At 43.5% G+C, this 20,444-nt stretch overlaps 1 protein-coding gene across 1 annotated transcript in view; it reads right to left on the reverse strand.

The window, feature by feature from the left end:
* FAM135B (family with sequence similarity 135 member B) overlaps positions 1 to 20,444 on the reverse strand; it is a 380,275-nt gene that overhangs the window by 139,306 nt on the left and 220,525 nt on the right. The window contains exons 5-7 of the mRNA XM_075062034.1: positions 19,217 to 19,287; positions 16,709 to 16,882; positions 987 to 1,113 (exon numbers count right to left, since the gene is read on the reverse strand). Of these exons, the coding sequence (XP_074918135.1) occupies positions 987 to 1,113; positions 16,709 to 16,882; positions 19,217 to 19,287 (372 nt within the window). The remainder of the gene's footprint in view (positions 1 to 986; positions 1,114 to 16,708; positions 16,883 to 19,216; positions 19,288 to 20,444) is intronic.

The following is a 20,444-nucleotide window of genomic DNA, read 5'->3' on the forward strand; positions in this document are numbered from 1 at the left end:
AGACAACCCGTGCCCACCAATAGTGGGGGTGGGGGTAGAATGAGGGCTGCCAGCTTCAGCAGCGTTACTGAGCATGCTCACTACAAGCCAAGCAGGAAATCTTGGGGGGCCGGCACATGACCCTGTATGCCCTCCGACGCGTCACCTCTGACCCTAGATATTTTCAGTAAAAGTCACAGATAGGTCAGTGAATTTTTGTTTATTTCGTACGACCTGTCTGACTTTTACTAAAAAATATCCATGACAAAATCTTAACCTTAAGACTAACTGAAGGTTCTTACTTAGCACTTGGTAGGTCACTGTCTAGATCAGTGGTTTTCAAGCTTTTTTCATTTGCAAACCCCTAAAAAAATGTGAATGGAGGACTGGACCCTCTGGAAATCTTAGACATAGTCTACAAACCCTCAGGAATCTGCAGAGCACACAGACCTCTGAGACGCAGTCCACGGACCCAACCACAGATTGAAAACCATTCTCTAGAACGTAACAATCCTGCTATTCCAATGCTTTTTATAGGTCACTAATAAAGCAACAAGCCTTGTCATACACTATTACTCTAGGTGCTGCTTTGAGCAAGGGGATGCACCTAAGCTGTACTAATCCAGAAGGCATGGAGACTCGGATAATGCTCTGAGGCATAATTACTCCCCAGTTTCCTCCGTCCTCTGAGAGGGAATTGTAATTTGTTTCTTGTCTTTTACCGACAGCAACTCACAATACCCTCCTTGGTGGCTCCGCGATGCTGGAAAACAAGCAGAGGGCATGAAGGAAAGACTCTATTCATTCTCTAACACCTGCTGCCATTTGGCTCCAGGGTGGAGACTGCACACTTGGACCCAAAGTCTAAGCATCCCATATAGGGCCAGTTAGAAGGGTTCTTACTCCTTCACATTGCCCTGTGTCTGCATAGATAATCCATATCACGGTTGAGTGCATAGATGGCAAGTCAAAATGTAACCATTCCATTGTTCCCTGCCTGCCCTTACCTCAGATGAAGTCGGTTTGCAGTAGCCAGCTCCGAACACTAGATTCTCTAATGATATACTGGACTGGTCTGGTCCTGTCTCCAGGCTCCCTTTACCCAGCCACGACCCTTTTCCTGAACGAGCAAAGCTGAAAGGAGAAACAACAGGAAAAGACACTTACTAAAAGTCCGAGTTACTGATGAATCAGTTTCCATCCCTGCTACGCACCAGGCAGAATTTATTGCAGAATTAAGGAAGTATTTTTCACAAGCACTGAACTAACAGCACATCGTCTAACAGCATGAAATAAGAAAAGTATTAAACCAGATTAAAAAAATCTTAGGCTTTGTTTTAAACTGATATAACAAGTCAACACCACACGTCTCACAAAGGGGAAGAATTCCATGGGACACAGAAAATATCCAGTATTTGGTATCTCAAAGGGTGAAAATGAAGTTACTATGGCCTAGAGTTTAAAAAAATGGGAGTCTAGAGTTAGGCTCCTAAAGCTGTGTTAGGGTAGCTAAGAGTGGCCTGTTCTTCAAGCTCTGGGCACCCAATGGCTTCTGTTAATGTCAATACGAGTCCTTGAGTGCTGAGCACTTTTAAAAATCAGGCCACTTTCTCAGATGTAGGAGCCTAACATTAGGCTCCCATTCTTTAAAATCCTGAAAGATAGCTCAGAAAGAGATGGCAGGTTGTGGGTAAGTTTAGGAACAGAAATCAAGTTAACCATGTACAACACGATGATCCAAAATGCAGAGTCTTAAATATTAACATCAACAACTGGAATTAGCTTTAAAACAAAAACAAACAACGGATAGATAATAATGGATTGGAAACAACTGAGTCACAAAGAAAAAAACCCAAACCAAACCAGAACCCTGTTAGATCAGTTAAGCCACACATCTTTGATCAGACTGCAGTTCCAATCGGGTTATGCCCTATTTTATTGGGAAGCTGCTTAAATCAAGGCCCAGCATCTCAGTAGATTGTGAGGTACATAAACTCCAAGTTTTATTAATCCCACTGAGTATTTCATGCAGCAGTTCCAAAGTCCTTTCTGAGGATTCACTGGGCTCAACATAGAATCTATAATGGATTTTCAGGAGGGCAATCTCTTCTTTTGTTCTTCCACAGCCTTACCGGGGACACCCACTGGATGTTTCAAGTGAAGCAAGGAGAGCAGCTAGAACCCCACTGCAACAATCAAGCCAGGAAAGTAACTTATGAACTTGGAAGAGTAGCATTGGGCCTAGTCTTGAAAACCTTTACTTGTGCCATCAAAAGGCAACATTGTCCCCTACTGCCATCATGGCCTGGAGTTGAAAGCTGTAATGTTGTAATGTGAGGCGTTCCATAGCCAATTGGCAAGCCTCTATGCTGAAGCCGTGGCACCAGCGGACCCTCCACAGGCAAGCCACCGAGGGCAGCCTGCCTGCCGCCTTGGCGGCGGTGGCAGAGTGCCCCTCGCGGCTTCCCACCCCAACATGCGCTTGGCATGCTGGGGCCTGGAGCCGCCCCTGGCAGGAAGAGGCAGCGGACTGGCTCTTAAGCCCAGCAGCAGCACCAGCAGTTCAGCAGCTGCTCAAAGCATTCGCTCATGGCTGAAATAACTCCTACACTTGCTCCCAGTCTTGCTCCTGCCCTGCCTCTGTCTTGCCCCTGCCTTATCTCAGTCCAGGTGATCTGGTTCTGACCCTTGGCACTGATCACGACTTCTGATCTGGCTCTGACCCTTGGCTCTGTCATCTGGCTCCTGCTCTCACCATGGCTCCTGCTCTCACCACTAGGCTCGACTGCTGTGTCCCGGTCACTGGGCACACTATTTTTTTTTTCCACGGGAATATGAACATCTGAGGGGTGACTTCATGCTATAAAAAGTCTCTGAACTGTTGGAGGGAATATTCCCCCAGCACAGGCACTGTGAAAGGCAGCCACTGGCTGTCCCATTAGTCCTACTGTATGGCTAGTGCTTGGGGTGGTGCTGAAGAGGCTGGGGCTACAGCATTATCTGATGGAGTGATAATGGGTGGTGTTCCCACTCAGAAAGTTTGCCATGGGCAGCTGAAATCCTAAATTACTCCATGGGCCATTTTGGAATCCAGAGCTGCTCAGAACCAGCAGTGAACAGTATCAGTGTACTGCCAGATTTGCCTCTCCTTCTCCTGGGTTGTGAGGTTTTGAACTGAATCTCTCAGGCTGTCTACACTACAAAGTTAGTGAACTTTATGGAAGTCGACGTCGAGCCTTCGATTGAAGCAAGTCGATCTTGTGTGACCACACTATACTGATTGTGTTGGCGGACTGCATCCTCATGAGTAGGGCGTACATCGCCGCACGGAGCACTGCATTGTGGATAGCTATCCCAGAGTGCATGTAGCCAAGTGGAATTTTGGGTTGGGGTTATAATGTCTTATGGGACCAAAACGCTGGCATGGGTGGTTATGGAAACATGGAGTTAGCCTCTCATGATGTTCTTATCTCTCTCTCTCCCTCCCTGAAATCAATGGCAAACAAACCAAGCCTTTTTCATAAGCCTGGGTTAGTCACGAGGACGCCATAGCTTGGTAAGTATGGACCCTGCTCAGCTGTACACTGTTGTTGTGAGCATTACAAACACCGTGCACCTTATCCTGCAATATTTACAAAGCCGCCACAGGAGCCACCATGAGGAACAATGTGATGCCACGGAAGCAGCCCTGCTGGAAGGCAGAGTGGAGCAATTCCAGTTGCTGGCAACAGTCATACATCACCTTGACATGGTTAAGCGCTGTTTCTGGGCCTGAAAAACAAGCAGTGACTGGTGGGACCGCATTGTTATGCAGCTATGGGATGATTAGCAGTGGCTGCAGAACTTTCGAATGCTAAGGCCACCATCCAGGAACTGTGTGAAGAGCTTTCCCCAGCCCTGAAGCACAGCCAAACTAAAATGAGAGCTGCTCTGACAGTGGAGGAACAAGTGGCAATAGCTCTGTGGAAGCTTGCAACGCAAGACTGCTACCGGTCAGTGAGGCATCATTTGGAGTGGGTACATCTACCGTGGGATCTGTTGTGATCCAAGTTTTCAGGGCCAATAACAGACTTCTGCTAAGAAGGGTAGTGACTCTGAGCAATGTGCAGTATATAGTGGATGGTTTTGCTGCTATGGGGTTCCCTAACAGCAGTGGGGCTATAGGCAGAACACATATCCCTATCTTGGCACCAGACCACCTTGCCGAAGAGTACATAAACTGAAAGGGGTACTTCTCAATGGTGTTGCAAGCACTGGTGGATCTCAGGGGCCATTTCATTGACACCAATTTTGTCTGTTCAGAAGCTGCAAGCACGGACTTTCTTTCCAGACTGAAAAATAACCATTGGTGATGTTGAAATGTCAATCATGATCCTGGGAGACCCAACCTACCCTTTGCTCCCATGGCTCATGAAACTGTACAACAGCAGCAAGGCTTCATTCAACCATAGGCTAAGCAAGTGCAGAATGGTCATGAAATGTGCCTTTGGACATTTAAAAGGTTGCTGACGTTGTTTGCTTAGTAGGTTAGACCTCAGTGAAAGCAACATCCCCATTGTTATTGCTCCCTGCTGTGTGCTCCATAATATCGGGAAACAAAGATAGAATAGTTTCTGCTGGGATGGGGGGTTGAGGAAGATCACCAGGCAGCCAATGTTCAGCAGCTAGACACAAGTGCAATAAGAAGAGCACAGAGTGGCTCAGCATCTCCATGGCTCAGCATCTGTCCCCGTCGAACCTAGTTGAAAGCCCTCTTCGCTAGGTTAGCCAGTCTGTGTTCGAGGAGGGGAAAGACCCTATTTGCACACAGACTGGCTAATCTAGTGAAGAAGGCTTTAAATTAGGTTCGACGGGGACAGGTGAGCAAAACCCACAGATAAGTGGGGAACAGGAAGACCTGGGAGATGGGTCAGAAACAAGAGGGAACGTAGGCTATAATGGCAGAGAGAAAGGAGGGTCAGGGCAAAACTGGGAGGCAAGATCAAATCAGTATCTTAGATGCCTATATTAAATGTGAGAGTATTGGGTAAAGCGGAGAGATGAAATTGCTATAAATAATACACTTGACACTTGTTGCATCCTGAAACTTGGCTGGGCTAATACACTGATTGGACATGTTTGGTGTGGATGGGTATAGTTTGTCAGTAGATAGACAGGGGGAAAAGGAGGAGGGGGTTGCCTATATATTTAACAGTACCAACTGGGACTGAGTGGAGAGGAGCAGGGGACGGAAGTGTCTGAGAGGCTCGTTGAGATACAGAAGGGAAAAACAAGGCTGATTCGTAGCTAGGGTCTACTACAAGGCCACCTACCAGGGGAAGCAGGGGAAGGGCTTTATTAACAACTTAACCAAAATTCCCAAACCAGATTTGGGTGGTGATCGAGGGACTTAACATCATATATATGTTGGGAAAATTAACACGCGCGGGCACAGACTTTCGCCAATAGTTCCTAGGACTGCATGCAGCCAACTTTATTTCAGAAGGTGAACAAGCTTACTGTGGGGAGCTGTTCTAGATGATTTTAACAATAGGAGGACTTGTGAGAAACTGACGGAGAAGGCAGCTTGGGTGAACAGTGACATGAATCAAGTTTGCAATTCTAGAGAAGGTTAGAGAGGAGTTCACAAAAGATAGGAGCAGGATTCAGAAGGCGGTTTTGTAACCGCAAGAGCTGATAGGTTATCTAAGGTCCCATGGGAATCAAGGGCTGGGGGAAAACAACTGGAGGAGGTTGGCATGGGTTTTTCAAGTGGGGTGTGTGTGTGGACTTTAAGAGGGTCCAAAGCGGGGGGGCTTTCCGCGGGAGATGGGAGGATAGAAATGGCAAAAGCCCCCTTGCTTAACCATTGACGATCTTGTTATGACCTACAAATAAGGAGTTTCATCATAAAAAATTGAATTAGGGTGCACTTACAAGGATGACTATAGGCAAACAAACACGGGAATGCAGGGCAGAATTAGAAGCAAAGGTACGAAATGAACTAAACTAGCTATGGATAAAGGGAAAAAAGCTTTTTATCACTACATTAGCGCAGGGAGGCCAAGGACAGCGGTATGCCACTAGACTCGTGAGGACGGGGAGAACCAGAACAGGAAATGGAAATGGCCGAGATGCTTCTGACTTCTTTGTTTCGGTTTCACTGAGAAAGTCTAGGGAATGCTCTTAACATAGTGATGCCTTATGGAGGGGGTTAGGTTTAGAAAGGTAAATAAAAAGAGGTTAAAATCACTTAGAAACGTTAGAATGCCTGCATGTCACCAGGGCTGATGAAATGCATCTAGAACACTCAAGAGTAAAGAGGAGTATCTGCGCCTCTTAGCTTTATCTTTGGAAGTCATGGAGACGGGGAGATTCCAGGAAGGACTGGAAAGGGAAATATAGTGCCATCTATAAAAAGGGAAAAAAACAACCTAGGAAACAAAATACGACAGTTGTTTAATTTCTGTTGCCAGGATAAGGAGCAAGTAATTAAAGATCTCTGCAAAAACTATGGAAGGTCGGTAGGTGATTAGGGAATGCAGCATGATTTGAAAGAACACATCTTGTTCAACCATCTGATAGCTTTTTTGAGGGATAACGAGCCTTGTGGATTAAGGAATGCGGTGGATGTGGTATATGTAGGACTTTAGTTGTTTGATTGGTTCTACGCATGATATTCTTCTCGATAAACTAGGCAATAATTAGATGGGCTACTATAGGTGGGTGCCATAATGGCTGGATACCGTACTCAGAGAGTGGTTATTTAATGGCTCCCATCCTGTGGAAGCTATAAACAAGTGGGGTGTCCGCAGGGGTCTGTTTTGGGACCACTCTGTTCATATCTTCCTCAACGACTTTAGTGGTTGGCATAGAAGTACCTTTATTAGTTTGCGGACGATATCAACTTTGGGAGGGGAGTTGCACACTTGCTTTCGGAGCGCGGCCAAAATTCAAATGATCTGGACAAATTCGAGAAGATCTGGGTTACTGGATGAAGTTCAAACTATTTAAATGCAAAGTTGTCTCCACTTTAGGACGGACAATCGTTTCACACTACGAAATGGGAGAGACTTGTCTAGAAGGATATGGCAGAAGAGATTCTAGGGGTCATAGTGGACAAAGCTAATATGAGTCACAGAAATGTGCTTACTGTTGAAAAAAAGGAACGTGATTCTGGATGCTTACAGGGTGTGTTGTTAACAGACACGAGAAGTCATTTCTTCCGCGGCTACTCTGCGCTGTTAGCCTCAACTGAGTTATTGTGTGCAGTTCTCGGCACTGCATTCCAAGGAAAGTGTGGAGAAATTGGAGAGGGTCCAGAGAGAGCACAGAAGTATTTAAGGTCTTCGGACATTGACCTATGAAGGAGGCTGGAAAGAATTGAGTTTATTTAGTTGGAAGGAGGTGAGAGGGTGACTGATGCTTTTCGGTATTCTAAAGTTGAGGTGTTCATAGGTGAGGAGGGATGGAAACTTGTTCCACCTTAGCTTAATGATAGAACAAGAAGCAATGGCCTTAAATTGCGGCAGGGATTTAGGTTGCGCATTAGGAAAAGTTCCTAACGTCAGGTAGTTAAACACGGATAATGCCTGGGCGGTTGTGGAATCTCCATCTCTGGAGATATTTAAGAGTAGGTTAGATAAATGTCTATCAGGGATGGTCTAGACAGTATTTGGTCCTGCCATGAGGGCAGGGAACTGGACTCGATGACCTCTCAAGGTCCCTTCCAGTCCTAGAGTCTATGAGGCTTTGAAAACCAGTTTCAGAAATGAGCCAGAATAATGTGACACTTATCTGTGTTGTTCCTTGCCAAACTGTCCCCTCCATTGCATTTTCTCCCCCATAAACTCCACCTCCACCAATCACTGTGTGAATGAATGAATAAAGAGCCTTGTCTCCTCAATCTGTTAAGTTTTATTATACACACTGTGAAGGGTTGGATCACAGAAACCCCCTGGGAGCTGCCCCCTGATTTGCCAAGACTACCTCTGCTCCTGTTTTCCCTGCCAGCTCAGGACTCCAGCACCCTGTCCTGCTGAGCCAGACACTCCTGTCTGCTCCAACACAGACATACGTTCTGAATTACTTGCCCCAAAGCTGCAGGTTTACCTGAAAGCAGCTCACAGAAGTGTGCTTGTCTTTAGCACTCAGATGCCCAACTCCCAATATGGTCTAAACCCAAATAAATCCGTTTTACCCTCTATAAAGCTTATGCAGGGTAAACTCATAAACTGTTCGCCCTCTATAACACTGATAGAGATTTATGCACAGTTGTTTGCTCCTCCAGGTATTAATACATACTCTGAATTAATTAATAAGTAAAAAGTGATTTTATTAAATACAGAAAGTAGGTTTTAAGCGGTTCCAAGTAGTAACAGATAGAACAAAGTAAGACACCAAGCAAAATAAAATAAAATGCAAGTCTGTGTCTAATCAAACTGAATACAGATAATCTCAACCTCGGGACCTAACTCTAGTATAGACCACGCCTTAGATAGATGAGAATCTGAGGCACAGAGAGACTCAAGTGACTAGCTCAAGGTCAGACAGCAAGTCTGTGGCAGACCCAGAGTTCAGTCTTTTAACCAGGAGCCCATTCTCTCTCTTTTTGGAGCTGCCCTCATGTTTATTACAACTCCTCAGGCTTTCATATATTGCCATAAGGACACTCCATAAGGAGGAGGAACCCTCATGGCTGGCCTTGTGTTTAAATGTTTTAAAGGATGTGATTCAATCAGTTTTCTGGAGGCTGCTTCTAAGCGGTAGGCAACCCTTCACTGCATTTATCCCACCTAAAATGTGAGCTAAAGAAAGGAACTCCAAAGAACAAAGGGACAAACATTGCTCAGAATCACATGACAATGGACAACAGAGTCTGGTTTGGTCTGTTGAAAAGCCTGAATCACACAAAAATGTAAAAGGACTGTCACTGTTCAGAAGCATAAACAAATGATACCTGACTACAAAAAACCTTCATTTGAATATTATCAAAACCGAAAGACTTTGATGGAGAGAAAAGAACTTTTTAATGCCACTTTTATTTATTTATCTTTTGCTTTTACAGCACAGAAGGGATTTGATTGTGCTGGTCTTATGGAAATTGATTTGGGATGGGACTGTAAAACCAAAATCCTTGTTCAGGAAACCAGCCAAAATGTAGGTTGCTTTCTGAAGGAAGGTTTAACTAAAAAGCTTGAAAAGTACTGAAGTCCCACTGACGCCTCATGAAGAACATCTTATTTGGAGACAATTCCTGTTAGCTATTCATTTTTTGTATTTCTTCTATATTTTACATCTTAATATTACTACACAGGTCACTTGATTTAAAGTAGAACCTTTGTTGTTTACAGGTTTAACTTTCTTCCTGTTTATTAGCGCTGACTGAAAAGCACAATTTCCATCCTTGGGAAATTCTTATAACTCAACATTAGATTTTGCCCTAATTAGGACAAAAAGTCGAAACATCTTGTTTGTGTGTCTGTTTGTTAAACAGAACAAAAAGTTACAAAAAATTCTATTTGAAAATTCACGTCATTTCATTGAACTGAACATTTCATGTCCTCTCAGCTCTATTTTAACCTATGTCTGCCTGAGCTGTCACGGTGACTCGTGGGAATTGTAGTTTGGGTGCCGAATACCCCCATTAGCTATGGGCTGGGCACCCCAGCCAGACTACAACTCCCATGATGCATCACAGCAGTTCATGCAGAGGAGAGACCATAGTCAATCATGAGAGATTTAATCCATCAAGGGAGCCCAGCCCTTCCCAGAGAACAAAGGCTTGAGGCATCCAAATTACAACTCCCTTGAGGCTATACTATGGCTGAGGCAGACACAGATCAATGTCCAACAGACCCAACCAAAAAAATATTTTGATGAGATTTTCCCGCACAACATTTTGAATTTGAGGAAACTGCAGTTTTCATCAGAAAATCACTCTGGGGGAAATCCCTAATCAGCTCCACTTTGCACCTTCTGCCATTTGCTTTGAAAATCAGATCTGAACACATGCAGATAATATATGTGAATTTTGGCCCAAGCCACTACAGTTGGCATGCTGCAGACAGAACTGCCTAGTGGTTCAGGACTCCGCTGAATGGGAGGTGAGTAAACCTTGCCAGCAAGATCTATGGACAAATCACTTAACACTGTGCCTCAGTTTCCTTATCCATGACAAGCAAAAAACAATACATTCAATAAAAAAATCTACTTTTAAAAAAGGAATACAGTTGGTTAATTGCCACATTCCCCCCATACAAACACTTAAAGATAAGGAAATGCCAAGTTGTGAGACACCTCTCAATCAAACCTTAACTCCCACACAGCACATTTCCACAGATAGACTGACTATGCATCTTTTACCAGGAGCTCCCTTCTGCCTCCAGCAGAAGAGGAAACACACTACATATACCACATTAATCTCCCTCACAGCAGAACACGCAACCTTAATTCCAACTCCCAGCAATGTGAGTGTTGAACATACAGGCACAGTTTAAATATTCGACCTGCTATTTATTTGTGGAGGAAGTATCAGGGCATAAATCCAATTCATGTCACACCTGTAAATCCTCACCAAGCTGTAGTGAGGCTAACATAGTTAATGGTTGTAAAGTGCTTTGAGATCCTTTAGAGTATATTATTTTTACACATATTTTAATGACACCATATATCCCTCCCTGGAACTTGAGAAGAGTTAGAGGTTGTAATTTGGCCTGCATTCTCCAAAGTGACTCTAAACTTTTTGTCCAGCTCAGACTAAGCTTTGGATCTACAATAAAAACTGTAAGTCAGTGTTGGTTTTTTTTAAATGAAAAGGTTGGCACACAACTGGTCAGAATCTTTACTTATTTGACACCCCCGCTGGTAGCCCTGGAGGCTGCTATCCCAAAAAGATTAAGATTTCAGGTAGGGAACAACCACTAGGAAGAAAATAATTCCAAAGCAAGAAAAATCCTGTTTTCATGCAAATATCCCTGGAGGGAAAAAATATCATATTAACAATATTTTGTCTAAAATGAATGTTTTCCAATATTTTCTGAGGTATCGGCAGCTTTTCACTGTATACATCCTACGTTCTCGTTAAACACAATTCACGTTAAGAATATAAATGAAATATAAAGAGAGAGAGAGAGAAATAAATCACCAGCTGACTGACTTTGCTACCCAGGCTTATATTTGTGGCAACTTCAACTGAGTGAATACCCACTAGTACTCATGGAATCATAGAAAATTAGCCAGTTATTTCTCTGCCAAGATTCATGCTGCATACGGTAACAAATAAGTTAAAGTGCTTTGGATGAATAAGAGTAGGACTGGGAATAAAGAATTCAGGGCAGGATTTTTTTTAAAATGCTCGGTGTTGTCCTCACTCTGCTCCTTGTGAAGAAATTGGAGTTTTAGCATTGCTTTAGCAGACTCAGAGTTAGGTTAATGCTGAACTCATTTGAAGCTATCTCCCATTCAGTTCTTTTTCCTCTTCTGCCCCCAGCAGAGAACGGCCTTGGATAAGTCACTCCCCCTGTAAAAGGTGTTGTATGCTCTTTACCTGTCTCAGATGGTATTGGGGAAAGGTGTTAGTTACAACAGAATGCTCTGAAGATGTAAAGGATGCAAAGTGGGTCAAACCCTAACAGCCTGTTTGTTTTTACATGGACAAATCTCCCACTAAAGGCACTGGGATTTTTGCCTGAGTGTGGGCTACAAGAGTTTTCCTCTGACAATGATTTTAAGAGACGTGGGTGGGTGGGTGTGCAGGCAGCTGTGCTGTTGACTGAGGAAAAAATCTCCATTATAACATAAACAAGAGAGAACACGATTGCCAGCTGCATTCGGCGAAGGCTCTCCGCGCTGATTTAGATTCATTTAAAAGGTTGCTTGTTTGTTTTAACTGAGTTACAAATGTTTTCAAATGGATTCCTGGAACTGCTGAATATAAGACTGAAGTTCATACTGCCAGCCATTGGACTGGATTCTGCACAGTGCCAAAGGCTGTACAGCTTTTATCAGTCCTGTTTTATGGACAATGGCAATTCGACAAGGAATCATGACTCTCAAATGCCTAGAGAGCTCCTGGAAGTTTTAAAACAGAAATCACTTGAAGTTCCTGGATGAACTTTCATTAGAAGGCAAGTCAACCTAAGCTGAACATAGAGGGTGTGGCCTCTTAGTGCACTCAGGGAAGGATTTGACAATCAACAGTTCAGACACTCATGTCATAGGCTATTTGCACGTTTCTGTTTTGTCTTATGAGCATCGGCATGTGCTTCCTCCTGTTTAGAGAGAGCAACATAAAGGATGTTGTTATCCAATAAAGCAGATTTAGTTTCCTGGTCTCAGTTTCCCTACAAAACTGTGAATATTTTAAAAGTTCAGTGTCGTTGTCCCAAGACGTTTTTCCTGTTCAGTAAAGATACACGTTTCCCCTTCCCAGATGGAATTATCTTCTTTCCATTGTGGGACTGCTGAGGAATCGGGTCCCAAGAAGCACAGCCCCTTGCATTCTGTAATGAACAGTGATTTCTGCCGCATCCTGGAGCATGTCACTCAAGTCCTGCTTTACATTCCACACAGACATCGTACTTTCATCATGCTGCTCCCGGAAAAGCAGTTGGCGAAAGAATTCAGCACTGCCAGTGTACAGCTGCAATGCGCCAATTACTAGGGGAACCAAAGGGTTCAGGAGCAGTGGGAAGGGAGCCTGAAGGCCCTACTGTTTGAGAGTAGTGGTGTGGCAGGCCTTGTCATTGATGGGAAGTGTTTGGCTGCTGGGGAAAGCAGGAATGGGAGCAGAGACGTGCTGCAGGCTGGGGCAATGGACACAACCCCCCCATTGGCACAATATTCCTATCATACTGTGTTTCTTCTTGCATCTAAATCAGAAGTACTAGGTCCACCCTCTGCTGTTCCACATTCTCCTATTTCTTCGGGCGGGTTTTAACTAGCCATGTTAGTTTAAATGTTGAATCGGGAGATTTTAACCAGCTCCTGGCTCTGCTCCCTAAAGACAAAAGAAGAATTAAAAGCAGCTCATCTCTGTCTCTAGCGCTGCTGAGTGCAGAAGCTAGGGAGCAGTGCTGGCTAGTCTTTAAAGTGCCCCTCTAGCCCTCTTTCTGCGATAGGGTGACCAGATGTCCCGATTTTATAGGGACAGTCCCAATTTTTGCGTCTTTTTCTTTTATAGACTCCTATTCCCCTCTCCCTCCCCCATCCCAATTGTTCATACTTGCTGTCTGGTCACTCTATTCTGCAGTGACACTTAAAAGAGAAACTGCTGCTTAGCTTTAGAGAGCCAAGTGGGAGTGGGTTTAAGGCCACACAGAATCATATTGTGCATCTCCACTGTCCCAGATTCCAGACCTAAATTTGTTTCCATTGCTCATAAACCTGGGGTTACTGTATCTTCATTACTGACGTTTGTTTACATCCGAAATGCTCAAGCATAAAACTTGAGGCTAGAAACAATACTCGGAGTGTCAACGAATTCAATCCTGCATGCATTCGGTAACACAACTGGAATTTCAGAGTATCAACTCTGCTGCAATAACTAATAAATCAGCTGTTCGCTCTGTCAAAACTGAGCTGCTAAAAACCATCTCGGCTGGAGATGTAGCTGAGATTCTGACTGTGCAATCTCTGCCTTCACCAACCATAGTGATGAGAGAGAATGGAAGAGGTAATATGGTAGTAAGGCAGTGTTTACCTTAAATATCCTGTCCGTTAGGCAAACAGCGATTCTTGTTAGAAAGGATTGAGTAGATTCTGTTGATTCACTGATACAGGTCACAATTTCCTATTTAAATGTAAGTGAGATTGGGATAGCTCTCTGGGGAGAGGATCTAGGGTGTGGGCAGAAGAGTCCCAAGGGAGGAACCATAGTAACAGCCATGTCTAGAAAGAAAGTATGAGATGATAGTTATACAAATATATTATTGTTTCCTTCATTAATGTAGCCAGGCTCCAGGATGGGGATGAGCTTGCACTGGACAAGGCAAGATTGGAAGAATGAGAATTCCCATTGCTCTACAGCAGGGGTTCTCAAACTGGGGGTTGGGGCCCCTCAGGGGGTCACAAGGTTATTACATGGGGGGGTCGCAATCTGTCAGCCTCCACCCTAAACCCTGCTTTGCCTCCAGCATTTATAATGGCGTTAATTTATAAAGGGGGTCATATTCAGAGGCTTGCTATGTGAAAGGGGTCACCAGTACAAAAAGTTTGAGAACCACAGCTCTACAGATAAACAATGTGTAATGAATACACAGACACAGACACTGAAGAGGACTGGTCACTGATTCAGAGCAAGCTAGACTGCTTGGTAACTGAGTGCAAGCAAACAATGTGTTTGAATATGGCTGGATGTAAACATATCCATCTAGGAACAAAGAACATAGGCCATACCTCCCGGAAGAGGGACTCTATCCTGGAAAGCAGTGACTCTGAAAAAGATTTTGGGGTTGTGGTGCATAACTGGCTGAACATGAGCTCCCAGTGTGACACTGTGGTCACAAGAGCTAATGCAATACTGGGATGCACAAATAGGGGAATCTTGAGTAGGAGAAGAGAGGTTATTTTACCTCTGTATTTGGCTCTGGTGCAATCACTGCTGAAATCCCATGTCCAGTTCTGGTGCCCACAATTCAATAAGGATGTTGATAAATTGGAGGGGGTTCAGAGAAGCGCCATGAGAATAATTAAAGGATTAGAAAATATGCTGTACAGTGATAAGCTATATAGATCGAGTGCCTTGAGTCTAACAAAGAGAAAGTTAAGGGGGGACTTGATGACAGATTATAAGTACCTACACGGGGAAAAATATTTAATAATGGGCTCTTCAGTTTAGCAGAGAAAGTATAACATGAAGTTGAAGCTAGAAAAGTAAGAGAAAATAAGGCGTAATTTTTTAACAGTGAAAGTAATTAACCACTGGAAAAATTTACCAAGGGTTGCAGTGGATTCTCCATCACTGACAATTTTTAAAGCAAGATTTTCTAAAAGATCTGCTCTAGGAAATGTTTTTGGGAAGTTCTCTGGCCTGTGTTATACAGGAGATCAGACTAGATGATCACAATGGTCCCTTCTGGCCTTGGAATCTCTGAATTGACATTAAAACAATTTAAGATTCCCAGAAAACTAAAATACAATGAGACACAAAAGGCTACCACACACTAATTTTTTTATTTTTTTATTCTGCAAATTAATAGCTTTGCTTCCATCTTAATATACTGTGACAAGATGAGAATTTATGATCAGAAAGTTACAGAGGCTTTGCAAAAATAAGGTCTTATTAGATCAAAACTCTTACTATTAAGGCTTTTTCTTTGTGATCCCAGCAAACACTACAAAGACAAGCCTGCCTACACACAAAGGCTCTGAACTTGGAGAAAAGAATACTGGTTTTAATTGGCTGGTTTTGTTTGAGACTGCTTGGCACAGAAGTTGCTTTTATGCTATTTATTTTAACCTGTTTTATGATTAGTGAATTTATGCTATATTAATATGTAGGTTTCTGGATGTTTATCAAGAGGCAGATAAATCCACAATATTGCACTTTCAGATTAACATTATTATTGACTTAACCAAATGAAACCATATATTGAGTTGTCAAAATGTATTTCCATTCCACTTCATGAAATCAAAACACTCTTTTCTTCATAAACATCCACACAATCACATTTTTAAGCTTTAATAGTAACCCAGCTATAGATCAGTGGCCTACCATGCTGTTTATGTCTCACATAATAATACTTTACACTTTTCTAGCTCCTTTCCTTAGAGGATAACAAAAACACTTTATAAACAATAATTAAGCCTAATAACTGGAGCTGGTTGGCAATTTTTTGACAAAATGGGTTGGGGTGGAGGAGTTGCTGATAATGCCAATTCACTGAAACTCAAACTGCCTGTGGGAAAAGGTCAGCTCCCAAGAATTCCCCAGCAAACCAAAAAAAAAAAAAAGTTTTGAAATTGTTGAAATGTCCTATGATGGTATTTTCTGAAATGAAAACTAATGGGTTTCAATTTAATCAATTAACCTTTAAAACCGAAATTTAACACATAGTAAAAAAAGGTAAAAATCTAAACAAAACATTTCCGTTAACCCAAACCAATAGGTTCATCAGCTTATGAAAATTTGAAATTTCATATCTGCATCCTGACTCAGGATGAGAAAATGTCTCGAAATCTTGAAAATCGTCTCAGGAGAAGAAAGCCATTTCCCTCCTCCTCCCACACCTCATAGCGGTTAGTGTTCTGTCCATTTATAGTGGAGCATAATGGGGCACAGGGAGATGTTGGCAAAACTATCAGGTGGGAGAACTGAGAACATATAGTGCACATTATTAAGTCAACATACATCAATAATTACTTACTTCACAGCAGTATCTAGGTCTAGGGACAAATGACAATATCTCACATCTGTCCATCTAAGAGACTTACATGGCCTCAAGCAGCCCTATCTAAGCACCTCACAATCTTTCATGTGCTCATCCTCATAACATCCCTGTCAAGTGGAGTTGTGCTATCAACCCTATTATAGGGAGGGGAACTGGGGCACAGAGAGATGAAGCGATTTGCCCAAGGACACTCAGGAAGTCTGTGGCAGAGCCAAGATTCAAACTCAGACTTCTGGAATCCCAGTCCAGGACCAGAAGCACAAGTCCATCCTTCCGCTCTAAAGCACAGGCTTCTACTATCAGATGGGTGAACATTGTCATAAGAACTGTACCACAATCACCATTTCTCTGCTCTTTACCTGATCAGCGGCTGGTGTAATGCTACCAGTGAGGCATGCACTGTAACAGATATCACTGACAGGTGGAAATAGTCAAACATGACAGGAACATGGTGGTGCAGGCCTCTTCTCGGATGGAAGTGAAGCACCAACGTACGACTGCTTATCACAGGGATCGCTGGAATGTCTCTCAGCCTGAAAGGAGAGGTTTACAAGGGTTAGTGAAACCTTAAGTTGTCACAGTTGTGGCAAATTGCCGGTACTGTTATGCTGGGTCTCACGCTTTCTCTTTTTTGGGAAAGGTTCAGGGCGCCATTGCTTGCCTCTGAATCGGTATTTTAATTATCCCACTATTGTCCTTGAGGAGGGGAGGGGAGAGGGAGGGACCTGGGCCCGCCCTCTTCTCCAGGTCCCAACCCAGGGGCCCTGAGGTTTGTGATGAACCACTTGAACTAGCGGTTCCTTCCCCTGGGCTACTTCCCTCTCCTGCCCTTCAGCTGCTGACGGGGCTTCTAGGCCCTCCTTCATACATAAGCCAGTGCCCCTTACCTAGGTTTTTTTTGGATTCTCAGCTCTCCGCAGCACTGCTCCCAAACTTTTCTTTGGTCTTCTCTTCAAACTGCTCTCTGTTCCAAAACCTTCCTGCATCCAACTCCCAACTGTCTGACTGAAAGCGGGGTTTTTTTTATCACATGACTGACTGCTGGTGCTCTAATTGGCTTCAGGTGCTCTAGTTAATCTATAGCAAACCTTCCTCCCCTTGCAGGGAATAAGGCTCCCTGCTAACACTCGCCTGCTGCCCTCTGGCCATGCTGTATCACACAGTCTATAATGGCATTAAAGGCAGCAGACTGGGAGACCACATGAACTGAATTCATGGTGACAGTCTCAGCTACCAGAGCATTTACTCAGCTGATGCTTATCTCTTAATTGCACTTGCAACTAGCGGGGATGTAAATATTATTACTTGACAGTAAAAAAAAGATATGACAGAATGCAAGAGCCCCATCCTGGGTCTGCCAGACAAGCAGCAATCTCCCTCCTGTACACCACACTCACACTAGGGTAAGCTTTGGGGTAGCAGGGAAGAAGTCCAGGTAGTAGCAGGCTGCCCTGCTAATTCAAATATCAGCACCTAGAATTTAGCACTAATCTGGATGCATAGCACCAGACAGTCTGCTTTGCTTCAGGGGAACGGCAATAGCGAAAGGGCAGACCTGTTCCTGGAGGGTGTAGACCACTCAGAGCATCCCTGGATGAACAGAGTTGTTGCACTGAGACGTGTGTAACTGTCCCTACCAAAATACCACTATAGAAACTTTTCTTTAAAAACGCCCTGTTGAATAATTGTTCAGATAAACTATAACAGCAGTAAAATTAAATAAATGCACTAGATTCTTTCTGATAAATCACAGTTCATTTCTCCTACAGGCCCTCACCACACTCCTGATATGTTAAAGCACTGCCCCCCACGAGCCTGCGATAACACACCTCTCGTTTCATCTACACCAAGGGTTCTCAAACTGGGGGTCGGGACCCCTCAGGGGGTCACGAGCTGTCAGCCTCCACCCCAAACCCCGCTTTGCCTCCAACATTTAGAATGGTGTTAAATATATAAAAAAGTGTTTATAGTTTACGGGTTGGGGGGGTCGCACTCAGAGGCTTGCTATGTGAAGTGGGTCACCAGTACTAAAGTTTGAGATCCACTAATCTACACCATACAGAAACTAAATGGAAATGGCACACTGAGCTCCACTATAAGGTGCCCTGTGGGGCAGTGTGTAAGGCGACTTCGGGCTAAATTAGGTGTGAAGCCCAGCTCCAAGGAGGTCACTGTGGACCTCAGCTAACTCCTGCTGAAGTCACTGGAAGACTTTTCAATGACCTCAGTAGGGCCTGAGAGGTTCCTTCAAGCACAGTTCCAGTGTGGTTTGGCAAAAGAGGTGAACTAGGAGTAATGCAAAGCTCCTGTATCAAGGGCTGATCCTCTTCCAATGGAAGTTAATGGCAAAACTCTCTTTGATTTTAGTGGCATAGGATCAGGCTCTTAGCCCATACACACAGAGGGTGAGATTTTTCAACTGTGCTCTGCTTTGACCTAACTCTGGCCCTGATTCAGAAAAGCACTAGACATCTGCTTAAGTCCATCCTTATCCAGGACAATGTTGAAGCATGTCCTGAAAAGCAATGCTTTCCCATATCGCAGCCCCTGGTCCCACTGAGTCAATGGGAAAACTCCTGTTGACTTCCATGGTAGCAGAGTTAGAGGACTGCCAAGCACTTCTGAAAAGTCCACCCTTAAAATAGAAAATCTCTTGCTGCAAGAAGAGGAATGAAAAAAATGCCCTTGGTCGGGGAGAGGGATGGAGGAGGGGAGGAAGAGGAATGGGCCGGCACCTCTGCAAGAGAGTCGGAAGCCAAATCAGAGCTCTCCAGTTTCCAAAAGACCCTTTAACTTTCACTGAATTCATGTTACCCAAAGATGGGAGAGTCCCTACAATATCAAAGGGGCTTTAAAACGGCACTCACTGTTGTTCACTATCAGTAAAGTGCAGGTCCAACTTGAGCTGAAAATCTGCTTCGCTTAATGCATCTTCCATCTACAAAGAACAAAAGGGCAGAGTTACCTGTGTAAGCCAGCTCACACAAAACCCAAGCGCAAGGCAATATTTTTGTCTGATAAAGAGAGTGCAAAGAAATGCAGGAGCAGTGTGAGACAGCTGCTGAAGTGCATACATAGAACATCTGGGCAATATAACTGTCCGCTACAGCAGGATTTAGAGCTACTGTCCAGCTTTAGACATACAAATATATTGCTCTGAAATCAGAATAAGATTTGATGGCGTTAGCAGTAAGCAAACTTTCGCTGAATGGAATGTGCTTCAGAATGCAGAAAGAACCCACATTATAAACGTTGCATCCAGCTTTCAAACAGCTTCAGAGATGTTCAGAGCAGGGCTGTTCAGTCATAAGGTTTTGGCTCATCTCCACTCAAAAGAGTATGTAAAACATACTGGTTCAGACATGTTAATTCCCTATTACATTACATTCAGAAATTTAAGAAATTTGGTGAATGATTGTCATTATTATTTATATTGTAGTAATGCACAGGACCTGTAGTCATTGTGCTGTACCAAATAGAGAACAAAAAGGCAGTCCCTCACCCAAAGAGCTGACAATCTAAATAAACCACGGAAATTAGAGAGAGAAAAGTCTTATTGATTCATCTAGTCCAAACCCTGCCAGTAAAAGTTTGTCCCACTGTGACAGAGTGTATCCTCATGTTCATCTTTTTTACAGGACTGTGATAATTTTTTCTTTTCTTTTCTTTTCTTTTTTTTTTTTTTTTACAAAATATGCCTTGTGAGATATAATTTCAAAACTCATAATTCGCTGAACATTACTGTCCTGATGAAATGTGTGTGTCAATATTGTATGTAAAGTTATAAAATTATTTTGTATGATGTCAATAAGGCATATTCTAAATCTGAGGAAGCAGCCTAGACCAGTTCTTCAGAGACAAATTGCTAGCCAGCTCCTCAGCAAGGTGTCAGCATAATTAAACAGACTGTCATCAGGTTAAGCGGCCATTCTTTGGCAGGAAGAAGGGTGTCAGTGAGAAATTTACATCTCGGCAGACAGACTTGCTGTCCTCTGAACCCCAGCTGGAGATGATTCTCAAAGAAAAGAAATGCTATAAGAATGGAGAACACAGCACATAAATCACCTCTCTCCCCTCATCTCTACTCATGGCATT

The sequence above is a fragment of the Chelonoidis abingdonii genome, chromosome 2 (genome assembly GCF_003597395.2).
Source record: "Chelonoidis abingdonii isolate Lonesome George chromosome 2, CheloAbing_2.0, whole genome shotgun sequence".
Classification (NCBI taxonomy): domain Eukaryota; kingdom Metazoa; phylum Chordata; order Testudines; family Testudinidae; genus Chelonoidis; species Chelonoidis abingdonii.